Source organism: Myxocyprinus asiaticus, chromosome 8 (genome assembly GCF_019703515.2).
Source record: "Myxocyprinus asiaticus isolate MX2 ecotype Aquarium Trade chromosome 8, UBuf_Myxa_2, whole genome shotgun sequence".
Lineage (NCBI taxonomy): Eukaryota > Metazoa > Chordata > Actinopteri > Cypriniformes > Catostomidae > Myxocyprinus > Myxocyprinus asiaticus.
The window spans coordinates 5,917,960-5,937,626 of record NC_059351.1 but is presented as its reverse complement, the minus strand read 5'-3'; the positions used below and the strand labels follow the sequence as shown (position 1 = coordinate 5,937,626).

Sequence of the window (19,667 nt, the reverse complement as noted above, 5' to 3'; positions counted from 1 at the left end):
GTCCTCCGCCACCCGGATTGAGTCACTACGCCACCACAAGGACTTAGAGCGCATTGGGCATTCCAAATTGGAGAGAAAAAAAAAAAAAGAAAAATATTCCCATGAAAATTTGGCAAGTTAATACTCTCATTATTAAAGTTTTTTAATTGCCGCAAAAACATTTTACACATTATGCCTAAGGTTGTCTTTCTGTTTACACAAATTGTGTGATACATCAGGAAGTAAATATTATATAAACTAGGGACTTAACGAAATATTTTTCATTTCGGTTCGTTCAGAGCAGAAACAGTATTCTTTCGTGCCGGTTCGGGCGTTCCATAGCCTCCTTTCCAAAAGGTAAACGGTTAGAACAAAATAAAAAATGGTTAATAATGTTTTTTTTTTTTTTAAACTTACAGTACTCTGCGCTAAGTGGTGGGTGAAAAACCAGTTGCAGTGTTGCCAGAACTTGCAAGAGAAACAAGTGACCTGACTGAAAATACAAGCCCAAAATAAGCCACTTGCCTCTTGCCTGTTTATTTTTTATTTTTATTTATTTATTTATTTTTTAATTTTTCCCCTTTTTCTCCCAATTTGGAATGCCCAATTCCCAATGCGCTTTTAAGTCCTCATGGTGGCATAGTGATTCGCCTCAATCTGGGTGGTGGAGGATGAATCCAAGTTGCCTCCGCGTCAGACCATCAACCCACGCATCTTATCACGTGGCTTGTTGAGCGTGTTGCCACGGAGACATAGCGCGTGTGGAGGCTTCACGCCATCCACCGCGGCATCCGCACTCAACTCACCACGCGCCCCACCGAGAATGAACCACATTATAGCGACCACGAGGAGGTTACCCCATGTGACTACTCTCCCTGGCAACCGGGCCAATTTGGTTGCTTAGGAGACCTGGCTGGAGTCACTCAGCACGCCCTGGGATTCGAAGTAGCGAACTCAGCGTCAGCCAGCGTCTTTTACCACTAAGCTACCCGCAAAATAAGCTAAAATAAGCAATTAAATTTTTTTCCTGTGTGGTGGATTTATCAGCATAGAAATCATAACAAGCATACAGTTAATTAACAGTTAAGTATAATTTTAATTACAAAACCCAGCAGCATCATATCTATCATTAATTCAGTGAAGAATTTGAAACAACTGAGTAATGTACTTTGTACCCCTAATAATGTTTTCCTTGTATCTGGATTAGCCGAGCATGTACAGTGGATCCGGAAAGTATTCACAGCGCTTCACTTTTTCCACATTTTGTTATGTTACAGCCTTACTCCAAAAATTATGCCTTATTCCCCATAATGACAACGTGAAAGAAGTTTGTTTGAAATATTTGCAAATTTATTAAAAATAAAAAACAAAAAAAATCACATGTACATAAGTATTCACAGCCTTTGCCATGCCACTCAAAATTGAGCTCAGGTGCATCCTGTTTCCACTGATCATCCTTGAGATGTTTCTACAGCTTGATTGGAGTCCACCTGTGGTAAATTCAGTTGATTGGACATGATTTGGAAAGGCACACACCTGTCTATATAAGGTCCCACAGTTAACAGTGCATGTCAGAGCACAAACCAAGCCATGAAGTCCAAGGAATTGTCTGTAGACCTCCGAGACAGGATTGTATCGAGGCACAGATCTGGGGAAGGGTACAGAAAAATGTCTGCAGCATTGAAGGTCCCAATGAGCACAGTGGCCTCCATCATCCGTAAATGGAAGAAGTTTGGAACCACCAGGACTCTTCCTAGAGCTGGCCGCCCGGCCAAACTGAGCGATCGGGGGAGAAGGGCCTTAGTTGGGGAGGTGACCAAGAACCCGATGGTCACTCTGACAGAGCTCCAGCATTTCTCTGTGGAGAGAGGAGAACCTTCCAGAAGAACAACCATCTCTGCAGCACTCCACCAATCAGGCCTGTATGGTAGAGTGGTCAGACGGAAGCCACTCCTCAGTAAAAGGCACATGACAGCCCGCCTGGAGTTTGCCAAAAGGCACCTGAAGGACTCTCAGACCATGAGAAACAAAGATTTAACTCTTTGGCCTGAATGTCAAGCATCATGTCTGGAGGAAACCAGGCACCGCTCATCACCTGGCCAATACCATACAGTGAAGCATGGTGGTGGCAGCATCATGCTGTGGGGATGTTTTTCAGCGGCAGGAACTGGGAGACTAGTCCGGATCGAGGGAAAGATGAATGCAGCAATGTACAGAGACATCCTTCATGAAAACCTGCTCCAGAGCGCTCTGGACCTCAGACTGGGGCGAAGGTTCATCTTCCAACAGGACAACGACCCTAAGCACACAGCCAAGATAACAAAGGAGTGGCTCCGGGACAACTCTGTGAATGTCCTTGAGTGGCCTAGCCAGAGCCCAGACTTGAAACCGATTGAACATCTCTGGAGAGATCTGAAAATGGCTGTGCACCAACGCTCCCCATCCAACCTGATGGAGCTTGAGAGGTCCTGCAAAGAAGAATGGGAGAAACTGCCCAAAAATAGGTGTGCCAAGCTTGTAGCATCATACTCAAAAAGACTTGAGGCTGTAATTGGTGCCAAAGGTGCTTCAACAAAGTATTGAGCAAAGGCTGTGAATACTTATGTACATGTGAATTTTTTAGTTTTTTATTTATAATAAATTTGCAAAGATTTCAAACAAACTTCTTTCATGTTGTCATTATGGGGTATTGTTTGTAGAATTGAGGAAAATAATGAATTTAATCCATTTTGGAATAAGGCTGTAACATAACAAAATGTGGAAAAAGTGAAGCGCTGTGAATACTTTCCGGATGCACTGTATATGTAGTAATTATACATAGTTAAAAAGGTCTTCATTCACAGAATGTGACATCCACAATGGGCAAAAAAGCAATGAAATGCAGTTTCCTTCAGGATCAAAGCACATGTTTCATTTTTTCAGGCAACCTGAAGTGGTGTAGTTCCAAAATAATTTACTGTGATAAACCCTTTGGCCTTTGATTTAATGAAAAATTATCTGAATGAAAATGAACCGGTTAGAACCAGTTACCAGCATTTAAAAATAATGTTTTCACTCTGGAACAATTGAAAATCACTTTGTTCCCATTTTCGGTTTTCGTTCCTTGAACCGTTTTTAGTCCCTGATTTAAACAAATAATTGTATAGGCTAATAACTTTCATAACATATTTGAGAGATACTGGTAATGTGCAACGGTTTGTTTCATGTATTGTAGATTAAGTTGAAATTGAGATTTCTGTGCCAAAGTGCTGAAAAGCAATAATTGTGACTGAACATCTATTAAATACAGACATCACAAGTGTGCATAAATACAAATTAAAATCATATTTTATAAACATCTTTTTCTACATAATTTTGATATCAGAGGACATGTTAATAAAAATTGCCTGGTGAATTTAAAAAAAAAAAACACATTATTGTTTACCATTTATGCCTTGTCTTGCCTAATTTTCTTAGTTAAATATTACATGTTTCTTATGTTCCAAACACTATAATAACAGAGAAAAAAATAACAACATTTCTAAAACCTTTTTTGCTTTGTCCAAGGAGGTTGAGTCATTTTGTTGATGGCATTATTCAAATCTCTGTCTTTCTCTTTCGCTCTCTCCCACTTGTTATGTCACTCATAAGGTTGCTGAGTTCAATCAAACCAGGCCTTGTGAAAAAGATCAACAGACTTCCAACACCCATTGCGGGACTAGTGAGTACAATTAGTGTGCGTGTTCGTTTGCATGTGATTGTTTGTACGTATCTGTCTTTTGTCTATGGTGTGCCTGTTTGTGTCAGGCCAGGCCTAGCACTGCTGTCTCAGAACAAATCCAGTACTGTCTGAGGACAGTTTTTGTGTGTGGGTGTGTCTGTGTGTGGTGGTAACAGTATTTCATGTTTGCTGAAGACTAAGTAGCTAAATGGTAGCCAAATCTTGACATTTTGCACAACCTTGTGCACTTATTCTTGATAACCTGGGCTTGATCTTGCTTTGGGTGGATAACATGCAGCTCATGCACACACACACACACACACACACACACACACACACACACATACATACATTTGAGGTGTTTCCTGTAAGCATGTGTTTAATAAGTGTTGTCTCACTTTAGGATAATCTGACCATGTTTCTGAGAGGATGTGAAGAGCTGGGACTGAAGGGATCACAGCTGTTTGATCCTGGAGACCTGCAAGATACGTCAATACGAGCAAATTTAACGTATGCAACTGTGTGCATGTGTATGTGTGTGTGACCATAGACAGTATTTGGAAGGTGACAGACCACTTGCAGTGGAGAGAAATTGCAAATTTAGTGGCTTTGGTAAAGGAAGTCCTGCCCATAAGGGCAGCACCATGTCTTATTGCTCTAGAACAGGGGTTCTTTTGTGATCTACAAAAGAACCACTCAGAAAGGAGTGGTGGTGGCGTAGTGGGCTAAAGCACATAACTGGTAGGTTATCAGAAGGTTGCTGGTTCAATCCCCACAGCCATCGCCATTGTGTCCTTGAGCAAGGCACTTAACTCCAGGTTGCCCAGGGAGATTGTCCCTTTAATAAGGGCACTGTAAGTCGCTTTGGATAAAAGCATCTGCCAAATGCATAAATGTAAATGTAATCTACGACCCATTTGTTCGTTCCAAAATTCTTGCCATTCCACACCCTCACGCACCTTACAGAATTAAAGGGATAGTTCACCCAAAAATAAAAATTATCTAATCATTTTCTCACCCTCATGCCATCCCAAATGTGTATGACTTTCTTTTTTCTGCAGAGCAGAAGAATATATTCAATATTAATTCAAGTGAATGGGTGTCAAAATTTTGACACTCCAAAAATTACATAAAGGCAGCATAAAAGTAATCCATAAGATTACTCCGCGGTAACACACTCAACAAGCCACATGATAAGATGCGCGGATTGACGGTCTCAGATGCGGGGGCATCTGAGATTCGTCCTCCGCCACCCGGATTGAGGCAAGTCACTACGCCACCACGAGGACTTAGAGCGCATTGGGAATTGGGCATTCCAAATTGGGGAGAAAAGAAAAAATCTGGGTTACAGTGAGGCACTTACTGTACAGTGGAAGTGAACGGGGCCAATCTAAAAATGTTAAAATACTCAGGCAGGAATTCACCAAGAATGAACTGCGGCCGGTAAAATAGCTGGTTATTTGCACTCACAGTTTGTGCTGTTTTAGCAGCCAATTCACAAAGAATTTTGCAGATCAGACAAAAATAATAATAATAATAATAGACCGCTTTCTTTATTATGTTTCTCTTTCTTTTCCTGCTGTAGGGATTCTGACTGCATTAGAAAGTTGAAGAATGTAAGTACACTGAACTATTTTCTTTATTTTTACATATTAATTTGTGTGAGTTTGATGTTTTTGCTAATAATTGTATTCCCCCTTAAAATTCTGGGTGCATACTGTATGTGTATTATCTGAATGACTAGGTACTCATAACTATATACTGGCTTGGTAAAGCTGCTAACAGTTGTGCAACGTATAACGGCCCCACACTCAACCTGAAAGAGTTTGAGGGACTACTTTCCATGATGCGAAAGGTAAATAAGATCTGTCCACTTATCTAAAACAGAGACCAGTATGGCTACTTGTCAAATAGCCTTTCAGGTTTATTCATTCTCCCTCTTTATTGTATTTTTTGTGTGTTGATGTGTATGCTTGTGTGTAGGAGTGTGTAAGTGAAGAGTCAGACTCCCCTAAGCGCAGTATAAGGGACAGTGGTTACATAGACAGCTGGGAATCGGAGCGCTCTGATTCGCTGTCTCCACCGAGGCACGGCCGTGATGATTCGTTGGACAGTCTCGACTCATTTGGCTCGCGATCACAGAACACACCCTCCCCAGACACTGTTCTTCGCTGCAACAGCGATGGTACGTTTTTCGTATTTTTGTTATTTTTGGTACATCATGCACATAGGGCTGGAACATTTTGCTGCTGATATAAAATTAAGCAACATTACGAATATTGCATTGATTCGAATGTGCTGTTTATTTGACCATTAAGTTTCCTAAAGAGTGGCTAGATTTGTGATCTTTCCATGTCTCGCGACTCACAGGTATAAGAAACTAAAGACAGAAAAATATTAATAGCCTTGGTAAGAACGATTCGTTTGCGTTGTCACTGAGAAAATTTTCACGAAAATCTGTCATTTTAGTGACTATATGTAGGAAAATATTGATGTTTATTACTCTGTATTGTTGTATTGGTGCATACAAATAAAAATAATTAGAGCATTTTAGAGCAAATACAGTTGTGCTCAAAAGTTTGCATACCCTGGCAGAAATTGTGAAATTTTTGCATTGATTTTGAAAATAGAAATCACCCAAATGGCCCTGATCAAAAGTTTACATACCCTTGAATGTTTGGCCTTGTTACAGACACACAAGGTGACACACACAGGTTTAAATGGTAATTAAAGGTTCATTTCCCACACCTGTGGCTTTTTAAATTGCAATTAGTGTCTGTGTATAAATAGTCAATGAGTTTGTTAGCTCTCACATGGATGCACTGAGCAGACTAGATACTGAGCCATGGGGAGCAGAAAAGAACTGTCAAAACACCTGCGTAACAAGGTAATGGAACTTTATAAAGATGGAAAAGGTTATAAAAAGATATCCAAAGCCTTGAAAATGCCAGTCAGTACTGTTCAATCACTTATTAAGAAGTGGAAAATTTGGGGATCTCTTGATACCAAGCCAAGGTCTGGTAGACCAAGAAAGATTTCAGCCACAACTGCCAGAAGAATTGTTCAGGATACAAAGAAAAACCCACAGGTAACCTCAGGAGAAATACAGGTTGCTCTGGAAAAAGACAGTGTGGTTGTTTCAAGGAGCACAATACGACGATACTTGAACAAAAATGAGCTGCGTGGTCGAGTTGCCAGAAAGAAGCCAATGCCACAAAAAAGGTTACAATATGCCCGACAACTCCTTGACACACCTCACAGCTTCTGGCACACTGTAATTTGGAGTGATGAGACCAAAATAGAGCTTTATGGTCACAACTATAAGCGCTATGTTTGGAGAGGGGTCAACAAGGCCAATAGTGAAAAGAATACCATCCTCACTGTGAAGCATGGTGGTGGCTCACTGATGTTTTGGGGGTGTGTGAGCTCTAAAGGCACGGGGAATCTTGTGAAAATTGATGGCAAGATGAATGCAGCATGTTATCAGAAAATACTGGCAGACAATTTGCATTCTTCTGCACGAAAACTGCGCATGGGACGCTCTTGGACTTTCCAGCACGACAATGACCCTAAGCACAAGGCCAAGTTGACCCTCCAGTAGTTACAGCAGAAAAAGGTGAAGGTTCTGGAGTGGCCATCACAGTCTCCTGACCTTAATATCATCGAGCCACTCTGGGGAGATCTCAAACGTGCGGTTCATGCAAGACGACCAAAGACTTTGCATGACCTGGAGGCATTTTGCCAAGACGAATGGGCAGCTATACCACCTGCAAGAATTTGGGGCCTCATAGACAACTATTACAAAAGACTGCATGCTGTCATTGATGATAAAGGGGGCAATACACAGTATTAAGAACTAAGGGTATGCAGACTTTTGAACAGGGGTCATTCAATTTTTTTTCTTTGTTGCCATGTTTTGTTTTATGATTGTGCCATTCTGTTATAACCTACAGTTGAATATGAATCCCATAAGAAATAAAAGAAATGTGTTTTACCTGCTCACTCATGTTTTCTTTAAAAATGGTACATATATTACCAATTCTCCAAGGGTATGCAAACTTTTGAGCACAACTGTACATAAATATTGAGTTATATAACAAATATCGTCAAAAGGCTGAAAAATTTCAAGATATATTTTTATTAGCTATATCGCACAGCTCTACATGCACTTGAGTCCTCCCATTGATCCCTCAGTCTTAAATGCACACAATTGCACACATATGTCCTGTCAGCAAACCTTCAGGCGAGAGCAGCTGGTGGTAAAGTCTCACACACACAAAGCACACAATCATGCACTCTGGACCAGTGGTGGTTCAGTGATTTTGGTGCCACCACAGTGTGATCACGGTACCCTTTGGCTCCCTCTGTGAAAAAGTCCTGGCACTGCCCCTGCTCTGGACATAATGAGAAGAATCGAACATTCCCACATACATGCAGTGCAGTGGGGGTGCGAGAGTGCAGCTGTTGTGCTGGACAGACGTTCACACACTCGTCTGTCAAAGTGAATGTGTGCGAGTGTGTGAGAGGATCCCTATGAGCTGCATCTGACACACCCAGTTTGAGAACAGGGACTGACAGAAAAAACTGGGAAAATTGCATATTTATGCAACATTGCATAAATTGTTCTTGCATATAGAAGCCATCTAAATCATTATCTGTATTTATGTTTGTGTTTGACTTGCATTACTCTGAACAGTGTTATTCATACTGCTACATTTTTGTTATTGTCAAATAAGGGTCAGCAGGATTTGCTCTTAAAATCTGTGTAGAAAAATAGTCCAGTGAGCTTTGAAGATAACTGATCCGTTGCGCTGTTCAGTAGGATAGCTCAGTTTTGTCCCACTTTGAAGCATTCATCACAGCTAATAACTAAATAAGACATGCATGACTATGAGGAAGGATTGCAGCGAAAAGCAATTTGCCATGCTGATGCAAGGGACAACTAAATACAATAAATCCATATAATATGCCTAATGTTGCCAACCCCTGTTGTAAGATTCTTAGATGGGATTCTGTTACATTAAATATCAGGACTCTCGGAATGCCACTGTCCAATCAGATTAGAGAATCAAAACTTACTGTTGTATGAAACCAAAACAATAGCAAATAGAGAAATTGATGGATGCTTCTTTCTCCTGATATCTCCTGAAAGACTTTGAAGGTGATCACAGAAAGTTGCCAGACATGCGTAAGGATGACATGTCTGCTCGACGCGTGTCCTACAAAGAGCCTCGTGCTGCTCTTCCCTTCAACCAGTATCTGCCCAACAAGAGCAACCAGACCAACTACCTTCCTGCCCCCTTGAGGAAGAGGAGGAGTGTGAGCAACTCAACATCTCCTGTTGGTGAAAGACCTCTCAGGTAATCACGGCTGCTATGACTGACAGTTAGTACTTTACCTGTTTACACCTGGTATTAACTTTGGTCTCAGGTGATCCGATCACAAGTGCTCAGACAAGAATGATCGGCGTTTGCACTTGGTAGTAACGTGTCTCAAATGCGAGACTCTGACCACTTGTGATCAGATTTTGAGGGGAAGATCTCAGACTTTTTGACTGCATACATCAGGGTTATTGTGTGTGCAAAAAAGCATGTTATTAACGTACAGTAGCTTAATCTCACTGCAAGCAAAATTGCTTGTGCAAAGCGCTAATGGGCTGGGTCAAGATCAATTTAATTCTGAGGTTCTTGAACTGTCTAGTCCTATTATATAGTCCATTCCCTGTCAAGCACCAGCGATATAAACAAAGACAGCACATTCATAAGAAGTTGGATATGTAAATAGACTGTAATTAGAAGAATAGAAATATGGACTTCCATTCTTTTGTGCATTAACTGTGTTCTTGTTGAATATCTGGTATATTTCTAGTGACACAGTCCTTTTATACGCATTGAAAATGTGGTTCAGGATTTGGGTGTAGGCTCCGTTAAATTATAGAGAGAGTATTTTTAATCATATTCATCAATTGACACACAAATCATGGCTAGTATTAACAGTGGATGTATCAACCTTTCAGGATTTTTGGCACGTACGTCAGTTCTACCGGTCGGTTTTGCTTTCGAAATTCATTTCATTTAAAAAAACATTTTTTAAAACTTACACCAAAAATATTTTTAAATTCAAATTACACTTCAAACTAAATTAAAATATAATCAAAATAAAGAAGTGGTCAAAAAATCGTACATAACGACCTCCTAAATTCAAACATTTTACAGTACAGTCTCCAACTTCTTCCACCGGACTCTTTTGCAGACTTAAAAATCGCTCTACGACAACAGGTGGAAAATTACTAATATGAAATACAATTGTAAAAATAAACCATGACCTTTAGAATGTTTAACACAAATCTCATAACGTTTTGTTTCATAAAACGGCTATGACAGTGATTGTCAGAGACTTAATTTGATGTTTCACTATATTTTCAGAGTTCTCCAAACTGCAAATGCAGGAACTGAATTTAGATTTTGTGTTGTGGTTCTGAAACATCTTAGCGCAATGACCTGTTTCTCAGGAAAATAGCAAATTGCTCTTTACACCAATTCATTAGCGTACAGTGCACTCACCGTTTGCGCGCATACACCCACAGATAGTGCAAACACTCCCACCCGCGCCCACTTGCGCTTAGTGCTGGCACGAAAATTGCACTTAGAATTGGCACTCTCAAGAATTTGGATAAGACGTAGCGCACGATGGTGGCAAGTAGCGCTGCGTTTAGCGCCACCATGAAAACAGAACCCCAGATGTGCTTCAAAATGATCACTGGTCATAGTATGGTGATGGCAGGAGATGTTCACCGGAGATCTTTGTTGAAGTCTTGTGCATGTTTATTTATGGGCTTTCCAAAAAATGTTTTATCAATTTTTTATTGTTATTTTCTTTTAAAAGCCACTCATGATCTGAAAAGTTTAAAACCTTTGTTTTGGGGGCCTGGGTAGCTCAGCGAGTATTGACGCTGACTACCACCCCTGGAGTGGCGAGTTCGAATCCAGGGTGTGCTGAGTGACTCCAGCCAGGTCTTCTAAGCAACCAAATTGGCCCAGTTGCTAGGGAGGGTAGAGTCACATGGGGTAACCTCCTCGTGGTCGTGATTAGTGGTTCTCGCTCTCAATGGGGCGCGTGGTAAGTTGTGCGTGGATCACAGAGAGTAGCATGAGCCATGCACAACAAGCCACGTGATAAGATGTGCAGATTGACGGTCTCAGAAGCGGAGGCAACTGAGACTTGTCCTCCGCCACCCGGATTGTGGTGAGGACCTACTAAGTAGTGGGAATTGGGCATTCCAAATTCCAAATTGCATTCCAAAAAAACCTTGTTTTAGCACCATGGGTTATTGACAGGTGAGTAAGTGGTCCTTCAGTGTTGTTCGGGGTGTATCAGGACAGATTAATTTTTATACTTCAAATGCAAAGTGATCCTATGCATTTCTGACTACCTTTGAATGTGGTTTGAGAAATCCAGTCACAATTACCTGTATTTATCACCTGAGACAGATACTAATAACCGGTGTAAACGGGGTCAGTGTGGTTTGTTTGATTTCTCAGGTTGTGGCTGGAAATCTATCTTCTGGCTACAAGGCTGAGACACATCACACTGTCTAAACAAAAATCAAGCATCATCTGTTTACTGTGTCACTGAGTTTGTTTCAATTGTCCTGTATCATTCACAAGTGTGTGTGCTGAGTAAATATATATTGCTCTCCACAGAGAGGAGGGTCTAGAAGTTTTAAAAGAGGGGGCTGTCATGTCTCGAAGCCCTGCGCTTCAGAAAACGTTCACTTGGGCAGGTGAGAAAGGGGTGGAGCTTGACGAGGCGGAGCTCAAAAAAATGAGGAAGCTGGAAAAGGCGGGGATTAAAGTATTACCTACCTCTGTGCAATACAATAGGTCAGCGGCCGTTATGAGAGCACTTGCTGGCATGTGTGCACAGACTAAAACTGCTAACCAGTTGTGTGTGGGGCCTAGGGGTTAAAGATCTGGAATGGTAACCACAAAGCTTTGGGTTTGAATTTATGAGTCACAATTGTGTCCTTGAGCAAGGCATCTAACCGCAGGTTGCTTCGTGGGGAGTATTCCTGTAATAAAGATACTTTAAAGGAATGAAAATTCTGTCATCATTTACTCACACTCATGCCATTCCAAACCCATATGATTTTCTTGCTTCTGTGGAACAAAAAAGAAGATATTTTAATCTCAAAGCTGCTATTTTCCATACAGTGAAAACATATAGCCCAGTGAAACTGCTCAATGAAGACTGAAAGGGCGGTCACACTAGGCTTTGAGTGCACGCATTTTTTCGGACAACGTATCGGACCAGGATATGATGTTATGTGGGAGGGCTTCTGGTGTAAGTAAATAATATATCACCAATAACACATAATATTATATAAAAAATGATAAACTATATTGTCTACTCACTTTCCTTCAATATTAAAACATGCAGCTTTGAAATATGTATTCTTTTGTTTGAGATGAGAGGTCAGCATGTGACCTTTGGAACTTCTATTAGTCACACTTCCTCTCATTGTATGGATTTGCGGATCAGAGTTCACCAAACTTGAACTTTCAATTTGCTGTAGTACGAAATTTCTTCGAATGAGCTTGCAATTCCGGTCTCCCACGTTCGAATGCATTTGAATGGGAGTGAATGGAGCATGATGGCTTTGACGTCAGTGACACCAAACACCACTGGTTTTCGCATGTCTCGTAACAGAACGTGAAGTCATCAGTATTGATATGTGGACTACTGCTTTTTTGTCCTTTTTGGAAGCTTGGAAAAGAGCAGCTCAGAGATTATTTAAAATATCTTATTTTGTGTTCAACAGAAGAAAGGAAGACATGGGTTTTTTAAATGACATGAGGGGAATAAATTATGACAGAATTACAGTAGCATTTTTTGGGTGTGCTATTCCTTTAAATCACATTTGTTCTTGTGCTGTAGAGAAATGCTTCATCTACGTTATAGCACGGAGTGAAAAGTTTAGTTAATGTTTTGGGATGATCTTGGCTGTGTAGTGCAATGTGACAGCTCATGAAGTAATTGAATGTGCATGGACCCTTTGATTCTGTGAGTGCTTGGTTATAATGTGGTGCTTGTGTTTCATTGCGTTGAGTAAACTGTGCTAGTCTGGCTTATTCTAAAGGCTTGATTTGTGTTGCACAATATTTCACATTGTTTTATTTGTCAGCGTCAAATCCTGGTATGAAAGGCCTTCATTTAAAAAATAATCAAATGTTGTCATGGCAAATCTTCCCTTCAGTCCAAACGTCATTGCTGAGGAGCTCAATAAAGCTAAACCATCTTCCCCTGACATCATACTTCGGCGTGATAATGACTTTCTGTGTGCCGCCGCCCCGCACGAGTGGGACTCGAATGAGGAAGATGAGGACGAAGAGGGTGAGAGGAAGGTTCCAGATGTCCAAAAGGATGATCTTGCTTCTCGCAGAGCCCGCATGAATCAATTCAAACCCAGTGTGACGCATCACTTTCTGCCGGGCTCTTGTAGCTGGAAGGACCGAGAGAAATGGGAGGGAATCAGGCTGGCATCCCAGCAAGCCATACTGGAGAGGATGGAGAATTCGGAACAGGAGAAAAGGTGGTGTGTGTGTGAGACATAATTATCATAATGGTTACACTGGACAGAGCAACACTAAAATAGTTCCTCTGAGACCATGATTCTATGTAGCTCTGGTACCTTACAGAGTTGATACCTACTGTATATAACAATTTATATGGCATTATGCAGTTTGCATAGTAATTACTTGTGTGTCATTATGATAGCTAATTGCCATTTGATTGACCACTATTTTTGATTATTGGGGGGACATGTCCCCCTCTAGGTCTATGGTGGTTTCGCCCCTGCTGAAATTGAATTTTCATCATTGAATTGCTGTTTGAGGAAAGCTTGTTCGCCTGTTGATCTAATCTCCTCAGCCTGATCTTATGAAATTTACATGAACGTGACAACATTTTTGCGATTCAAAATTTACTGTACGTGCTGTATAACATGTTTGGCTGCAGGTTTCCAGTGAAATGTCCAGCTGGGGGGCCAAAAACGAGTAAAATGGTGTCGTATTCAGATGACGTTTTAAGGTGAATTTTAGATGGATGTTTTTAAAACATTCCTCCTTAACCTAAAACTTTTGCCTGAACCTAACCAATAGTGTGTTAAAATATAAATGAGATGTTAAAAAAGACATCCTTACCAAACCTTCCGCTGCACTTATCCCTCTCCTTGATTGGGGGCCGGGGGGTGCCTGCCCATCTGGTTTCAGGCTTTTCCCCACCTCTCTAGGGCTGGGGAGGGGGACGAGGGGAGGGAAAACCATAACAAAAAAAAGAGGAGAGGGAAAGGGCAAGGCGGAGCGACAGTGAGAAAGAGAGAGAGGAAAACACTTGCTCGCCAGTTCCCAGACACGCCGTCGCCTGGTCCTCGATCACTCCTCCACCATCTGGCGGACGACAGCCGCTCCTCCCCGGGGGGACAGGTGCCAGTCATCCGACCCCTGGCGGATGGAACGCCCCTCCGCGTTTTGGCGGCCGGTAGGGAACTCCTCTGCCCCTGGCAGCGGCTCCACCGCTCCAGGCGGCCGGCAGTGAGCCCCTCCTCCCTTCGCGTATGGTGGCCGTTCCTCCACATCCAGGCAGCCGGCCGCAACTCCTCCGTCCCCCCGCGGATGGCCGCAGCTGCTCCTTTGGGTGGATGGCAGTAGCGAGGACTCCACGACAGCGCATCCCTCCTCCTTCCCGGGTTTCGGCACCAATGTAACAGGGTTGAAATTGTAAAGGAGGATGCGGGAACCGGCTGAACTGTCAAAGTAATATTTTTATAGGAACTTAAACAAAAAGACACACAAACATAAACGCACACATGGCAGCTGCATGTGGCTCTCTCCTGAACTGCCGCATTCCGCTGCACTTATCCCTCTCCTTGGCTGATTAGCCCAATTGGGGGCCGGGTGTGCGTAGTCACGGCCCGGCCCCACCCTCCTCCTCGTCACAGAGATGTTAAAAAAAGACATCCTTACCAAATCAACGCCTAAACCTAACCAGTTATATTTTAAAATGCAGAAGTGAAATTAAAAAACACATTTTCTGAACCAACCACATAATTTCGTGCCTCATGTATGACTCTATAATGTCACCTGTCAGTTTGAGTATCATGGCTGGACTTCAACCGCGGTCCTCTTACTCAAAATCCAATGTTCTATCAGATGAGCTACTGCACAAGTTATTCATGCTGGAACAAGTGTATATATGTAGGTGGGTCTGTAATATCAGCATTCAAATACTGAGAAAAGTAAGTATATATAAAGTAATTTTCAGCCATTAATGTCATGATTTGAGTGAAAGTAAATAAACACACAGTTGTTGTAGTGCCTCTTGTGTCCATTTCACCTGGAAACTGCAGGGAATTGTACCTGGAGACACGTATAACGAGTTTTGCGAAAATGTATATAGAGTCACATTTTCACTAGGAGACCAGGTTTAATCTCCTACACTGTCTGACTTTATCTCTCATTCATTCCTTTCTTTCTTTCTTGCTCCCTGATTTGTTATGTTTATGGTTGTTCTGGGTGTATATTGGTATTGTTGCTGTGTTTTATGTGTTTTATTTGGCATTTCATTTAATGTTACATTTCTACCACAGTCCGGCTGACTTCACCTCCTCTGAGGAATCAGTTATAACTCGAAAGGACAATGCTTTCCTAAACCCTGACAAAGAAAGGGAAAAAGAGGGGGATGAGGAAGATGAGAGAGAGGTAGAGGGGAGGATAGTTATCCCAAACCCACACAAAGATGATCTAGCGAGGAGGCGGGCTGGGCGAGGGACACGCCCTCCCAAAGATCCTCATCAATCATTGGTCCAGACTTCCATCACTCAGTCTGACCTGAAGACATGGGAGAGACTCAAGATGAATACAGAGAGCAGGTGTCTCAAAACACACACACTCACACACACTCATTTTCTCTCACGATTGTGCTATGGGCACATTTGATCACCCTTAGCTATTCTCTCTCTGGCCACGTATGCACTGCAAAGTTTTTTTTGATCGACAACGGCGTTAAAATGTAGGAGTGAATCCCCTAAATTATCATTCTATGTGTGACTGGTATACAAGAGTCGCTCTCGAAATTGTGATGGTTGACATCGCAACATTTTGGCATGTTGCGGCTGTAAACAAGAAACAAGATTCGCTTTTCCACCAACTGGCCGAACGGTTAGCATTGCTGAATCGTGCCGTTTTGTACCGATCCAGTCTTTTTGACACATTTACGGTTTCTTTTTCCATTATGGTGCTGCAAATCAAGATAGGATTAGCATGTGCAGACTAGGTAAGTAGCCAATCGTTAGTCGCCACATCACTAAAACCGCTCCACCGATTAACAATGGTTAACAACCGTGCTGAGAAATCCTGGCTGAGAACGGTTTGCAATCATACCATACTGAACAGTGTTCAAGAGAAAAAGCAACTGGAACCGTTACTCGCCATGCTCAGAATGGTTTGGCCCAATGGTGGAAAAGAATGGTGGTCTATGGATGCCAACAGTTCACCCTGTTTGGTGTTCGCTATTTTTGTGAAAAGAAATACAGTACTAATGTCCAACAATTATTAGTAAACCACCATCAACAGAGGCAATGTGTTTGGTTTATGCATTTTTTTTGTTGTTGTTGTTAAAGATTGAGCATTCTCTCAACTGTTTTTCCATAATGCATGGATTTGCCAATAGACCACAGTGATTTTCTAGCACAGCATCAGTCGCAAAAGAGAGTCGTGTCACTGCTTTGACATAAGTTGTTTAGTTTGGTTGTATACACACTTTATAAATTCAAATTTGGTTGTCAAAACCTGAATCAATAATAAGAGTGAATTTGATTGTAGAATGCACTTGTCACTGCCTTAATAGAATTCTGTGTATAAAACATATAGAATTAATGCTGCATTCCATTCAAATCTGAAAGTCTGAATTTCCAACTTCCTTCTAAGAAAAGTATAATGGAACACCACCAACTCGTGCAGAAATCTAAAACTCTGATCTCGCCGAGATACAGGAGATTTTCACAATTAATGCTAAGCATTCACGTTTATCCAAATAAAATGCATCAATGAGTCCAAGTTCTGCATTTAATGGTCATAAAATTTGTTTAGCAAATATTTGCTGAAACAGGTACATAAAATACGGTAAATTATACTTTCTTTTGATAGTTTTATACGTTCGTGTCTAGAAGGTTACTATCCGGGGTGCCAAAAGTCTTGTGAGAGTTGCATGCGACATTCACACACTGTGTTTATTATGTTTATTTGAAGTCCCACAGAAACCCTACACCTACCCGTACCCCTAGAGTAAATCTAACCCAAACCTTATCAGGCACTTAATAGCAAATACAGTACACCTCTAGATCAAAAGCTAGTGTATTTTATAGAATTGTTTATCCTCTGTGATTCGGTTGTTGAAGATGTCTCTGCATACCTGTGAAGCTAACTGGAGCATCACAGTTTTGTTTCTTTATATGTCATCTGAGAGTCAGGCAGTGAAATCCCTTTATGTTCGGAGATATCAAGTAGGAATATCCCACATCCGACTTTTGAATGGAACGCAGCATAAGGACTCAGAAGGGGAGTGACAACCATATTCACAGTACCTTCTTAGTATTGTGGTTTAGTTTCAGTGTGTTGGTGTCACATTACTCCTAATTATCTCAATTGTATCGTCCATACTAATTTACAGTGAGGATGGCTCCACTCTTGCTGAAGTGTCAATCATAACTCGCAAAGACAACCCTTTCCTGAGCCCTGAGAAAGACAGTGGGAGTGAGGAAGAGAAGGAGGACGGGCCAGTCAGAGAGGGAGGGGGTAGGGTGGTGATGCCTAACGTAAAGAAAGATGACCTGGCCAGAAGGCGGGTCCAAAGTGGGCCCACCCCACAGAGAGATCCTCTGCAGTCATTGGCTCAAACTACCATCACTCAGTCAGACCTGGAGAAGTGGCAAAGTCTCAAGATGAATACAGAGAGCAGGTGCCTGGCATGTGACCTTTACCTCTAACACCTAAACCTCAAAGTATACTTAGATTTTGATGTGAATGCTCAGCACCTGCGTACAGTCGAACATGAACCTGTCAAAGTATACTCCATTTGACAGTGTGCACATACACAGGCGGTTGGCGCATGCGCACAACGGCTGCCATGAGATGCCGGACAATTTCTCTTCAGGAGTTTAGACCCATAAAGTTGTCTTTATATTCCTTCAGGCTTAAGTTATACAAATGCAGGTATCTCATGACCTCCTCACACACGCGATCTTGACGTGCACATCCACTGTTGTTGTTTTTACCTTTGTCTCCTGTTTTTTACCGGCGATTACATCTTCTTCTAGCGTTTGTTCATGACAGCAACGGCTCAAATGTGAGTATTACCACCTTGTGGATCCACTAATTCGTGCAAATAATTCCAGGCGCATTCTGCGCATTCAGAGACGCGCGGTTAGAAAAATCGGACTGCACGCGTTCAGTGCTCACGCACTCTGCTGATGACGAGATTTGCATCACGTGTCCTGTACGTGAACGCTCGGCGTGTACCGGAGTATACTTTGGGCTTAACTTAACATGACCTATAAACACCCTCTTTTTATACTTTTTAGAGGTTCCAAACTGTAGAAATCTTAGCTCATCTACCAAAATATTGTTTTAAGTGCTTTTTCACACATACGGCTGAAACTCCTCCGGCAAAGGGCGTTTTTATTGTCATGTAAACTGTTTTTCTAGACAGATTGTGAGTTGTCTACCTAGACAACATTTTTGGGCATTGTATGCGCACTTCTGATTCAGAAGCTGTTCCAAACATTAGACAGCATCTTTATACTATAAGAAACCTTATTTTTGGCCAACCTCATCATTTGTATCCTTCATAGATAAGTCAATCTCTGAATGTATTACAATGAGAAGTGAAAAAATTCATCCAAGATGGCAGAGCTGATTAGTAATATGTTTCATATCCTTCAGAAAATGATCAATTAAAAATGGTTCAATCTCATTATAAATTGACAATTTTATTCAATATATTGTGCTATATATTGTTGTGCTAATTAAAGTGTTGCATCGATAACTTTGCATCATATTAACATCAAACTCTTTAATAATCAGTTAAGGCTGTTTCCCAAAAGTATCGTAAGCCTAAGTTGATCGTAGAACCACTGATGCCAACAATCTCTACGATCAACTTAAGCTTGCGATTCTTTTGGGAAATGCAGCCCAAGTCACCTGTTCGCAAGGAGCGCTATTTTTGTGGAGCCCAGAGTAGCTACCTATCAGTCACTTATGAGGTTACTTTTCAGTATGCAGTAGACAGCTATAGGCAGCTTCATTAGTTTTTGGGAAAGAGTCTTTGTGTTTAAGTCTAAAATATCTTCAAATCAGTCAAGTCTTATAGCTAGGCCCAGACATAATCAGTAGACTTTTTTTCTCATCTGTTGCGCTGATTTGGAGGGAAAAATCTGTGGAATGGATTTAAACAAGGACGAAAGTTTCAAACAGAGCTGAGAGTGCTACACTCTTATTAGGAACTGAAAGCATAATCAAATTAGATTGTAGACATTTATGAATTACAGGTGTTCCAAATCTGTGGCAGTGTGCAGATGTTTCTGCAGAGGTCTGCAGTCACAGATCACATGTGGGCCTCTTTATAGCACAGAAACGTGGTGTGTCTATGCCGTTTGCACTGCGTAAGAGGGCTTTGTGTCTTGTTTCGCTGTTTTGGAGATGTTTGTTAAAGTGTGCCTTTGTGAGACTCAAAATTCTGTTTGCCAAGGGAAGCCCCTCTCTAGCAAACAGACATCACCAAGGCAACTATTGAAACCAAGAGATGCTCACAGAGAAAGAGGGTTGGAGGGAGGGTGTGTGCATGAAACCAAGAGACTCTGAGCCTGAGCCAAGGCTGTGTGTGTCATTCCTGGAGTGAAATACTTTCCCTTGGATCTCAGGAACATTTATGT

The 19,667-nt window shown here is 41.6% G+C and overlaps 1 protein-coding gene across 3 annotated transcripts in view; it reads left to right on the top strand.

The window, feature by feature from the left end:
• The window catches only part of LOC127445396 (LIM and calponin homology domains-containing protein 1-like), a 67,716-nt gene that overhangs the window by 18,161 nt on the left and 29,888 nt on the right, over positions 1-19,667 (top strand). For all 3 annotated transcript variants that reach the window (XM_051705442.1, XM_051705444.1, XM_051705443.1), the window contains exons 3-12: positions 3,610-3,679; positions 4,083-4,189; positions 5,265-5,295; positions 5,424-5,534; positions 5,663-5,864; positions 8,832-9,039; positions 11,383-11,562; positions 12,936-13,271; positions 15,327-15,608; positions 17,408-17,695. In XM_051705442.1, the coding sequence (XP_051561402.1) occupies positions 3,610-3,679; positions 4,083-4,189; positions 5,265-5,295; positions 5,424-5,534; positions 5,663-5,864; positions 8,832-9,039; positions 11,383-11,562; positions 12,936-13,271; positions 15,327-15,608; positions 17,408-17,695 (1,815 nt within the window). The remainder of the gene's footprint in view (positions 1-3,609; positions 3,680-4,082; positions 4,190-5,264; positions 5,296-5,423; positions 5,535-5,662; positions 5,865-8,831; positions 9,040-11,382; positions 11,563-12,935; positions 13,272-15,326; positions 15,609-17,407; positions 17,696-19,667) is intronic.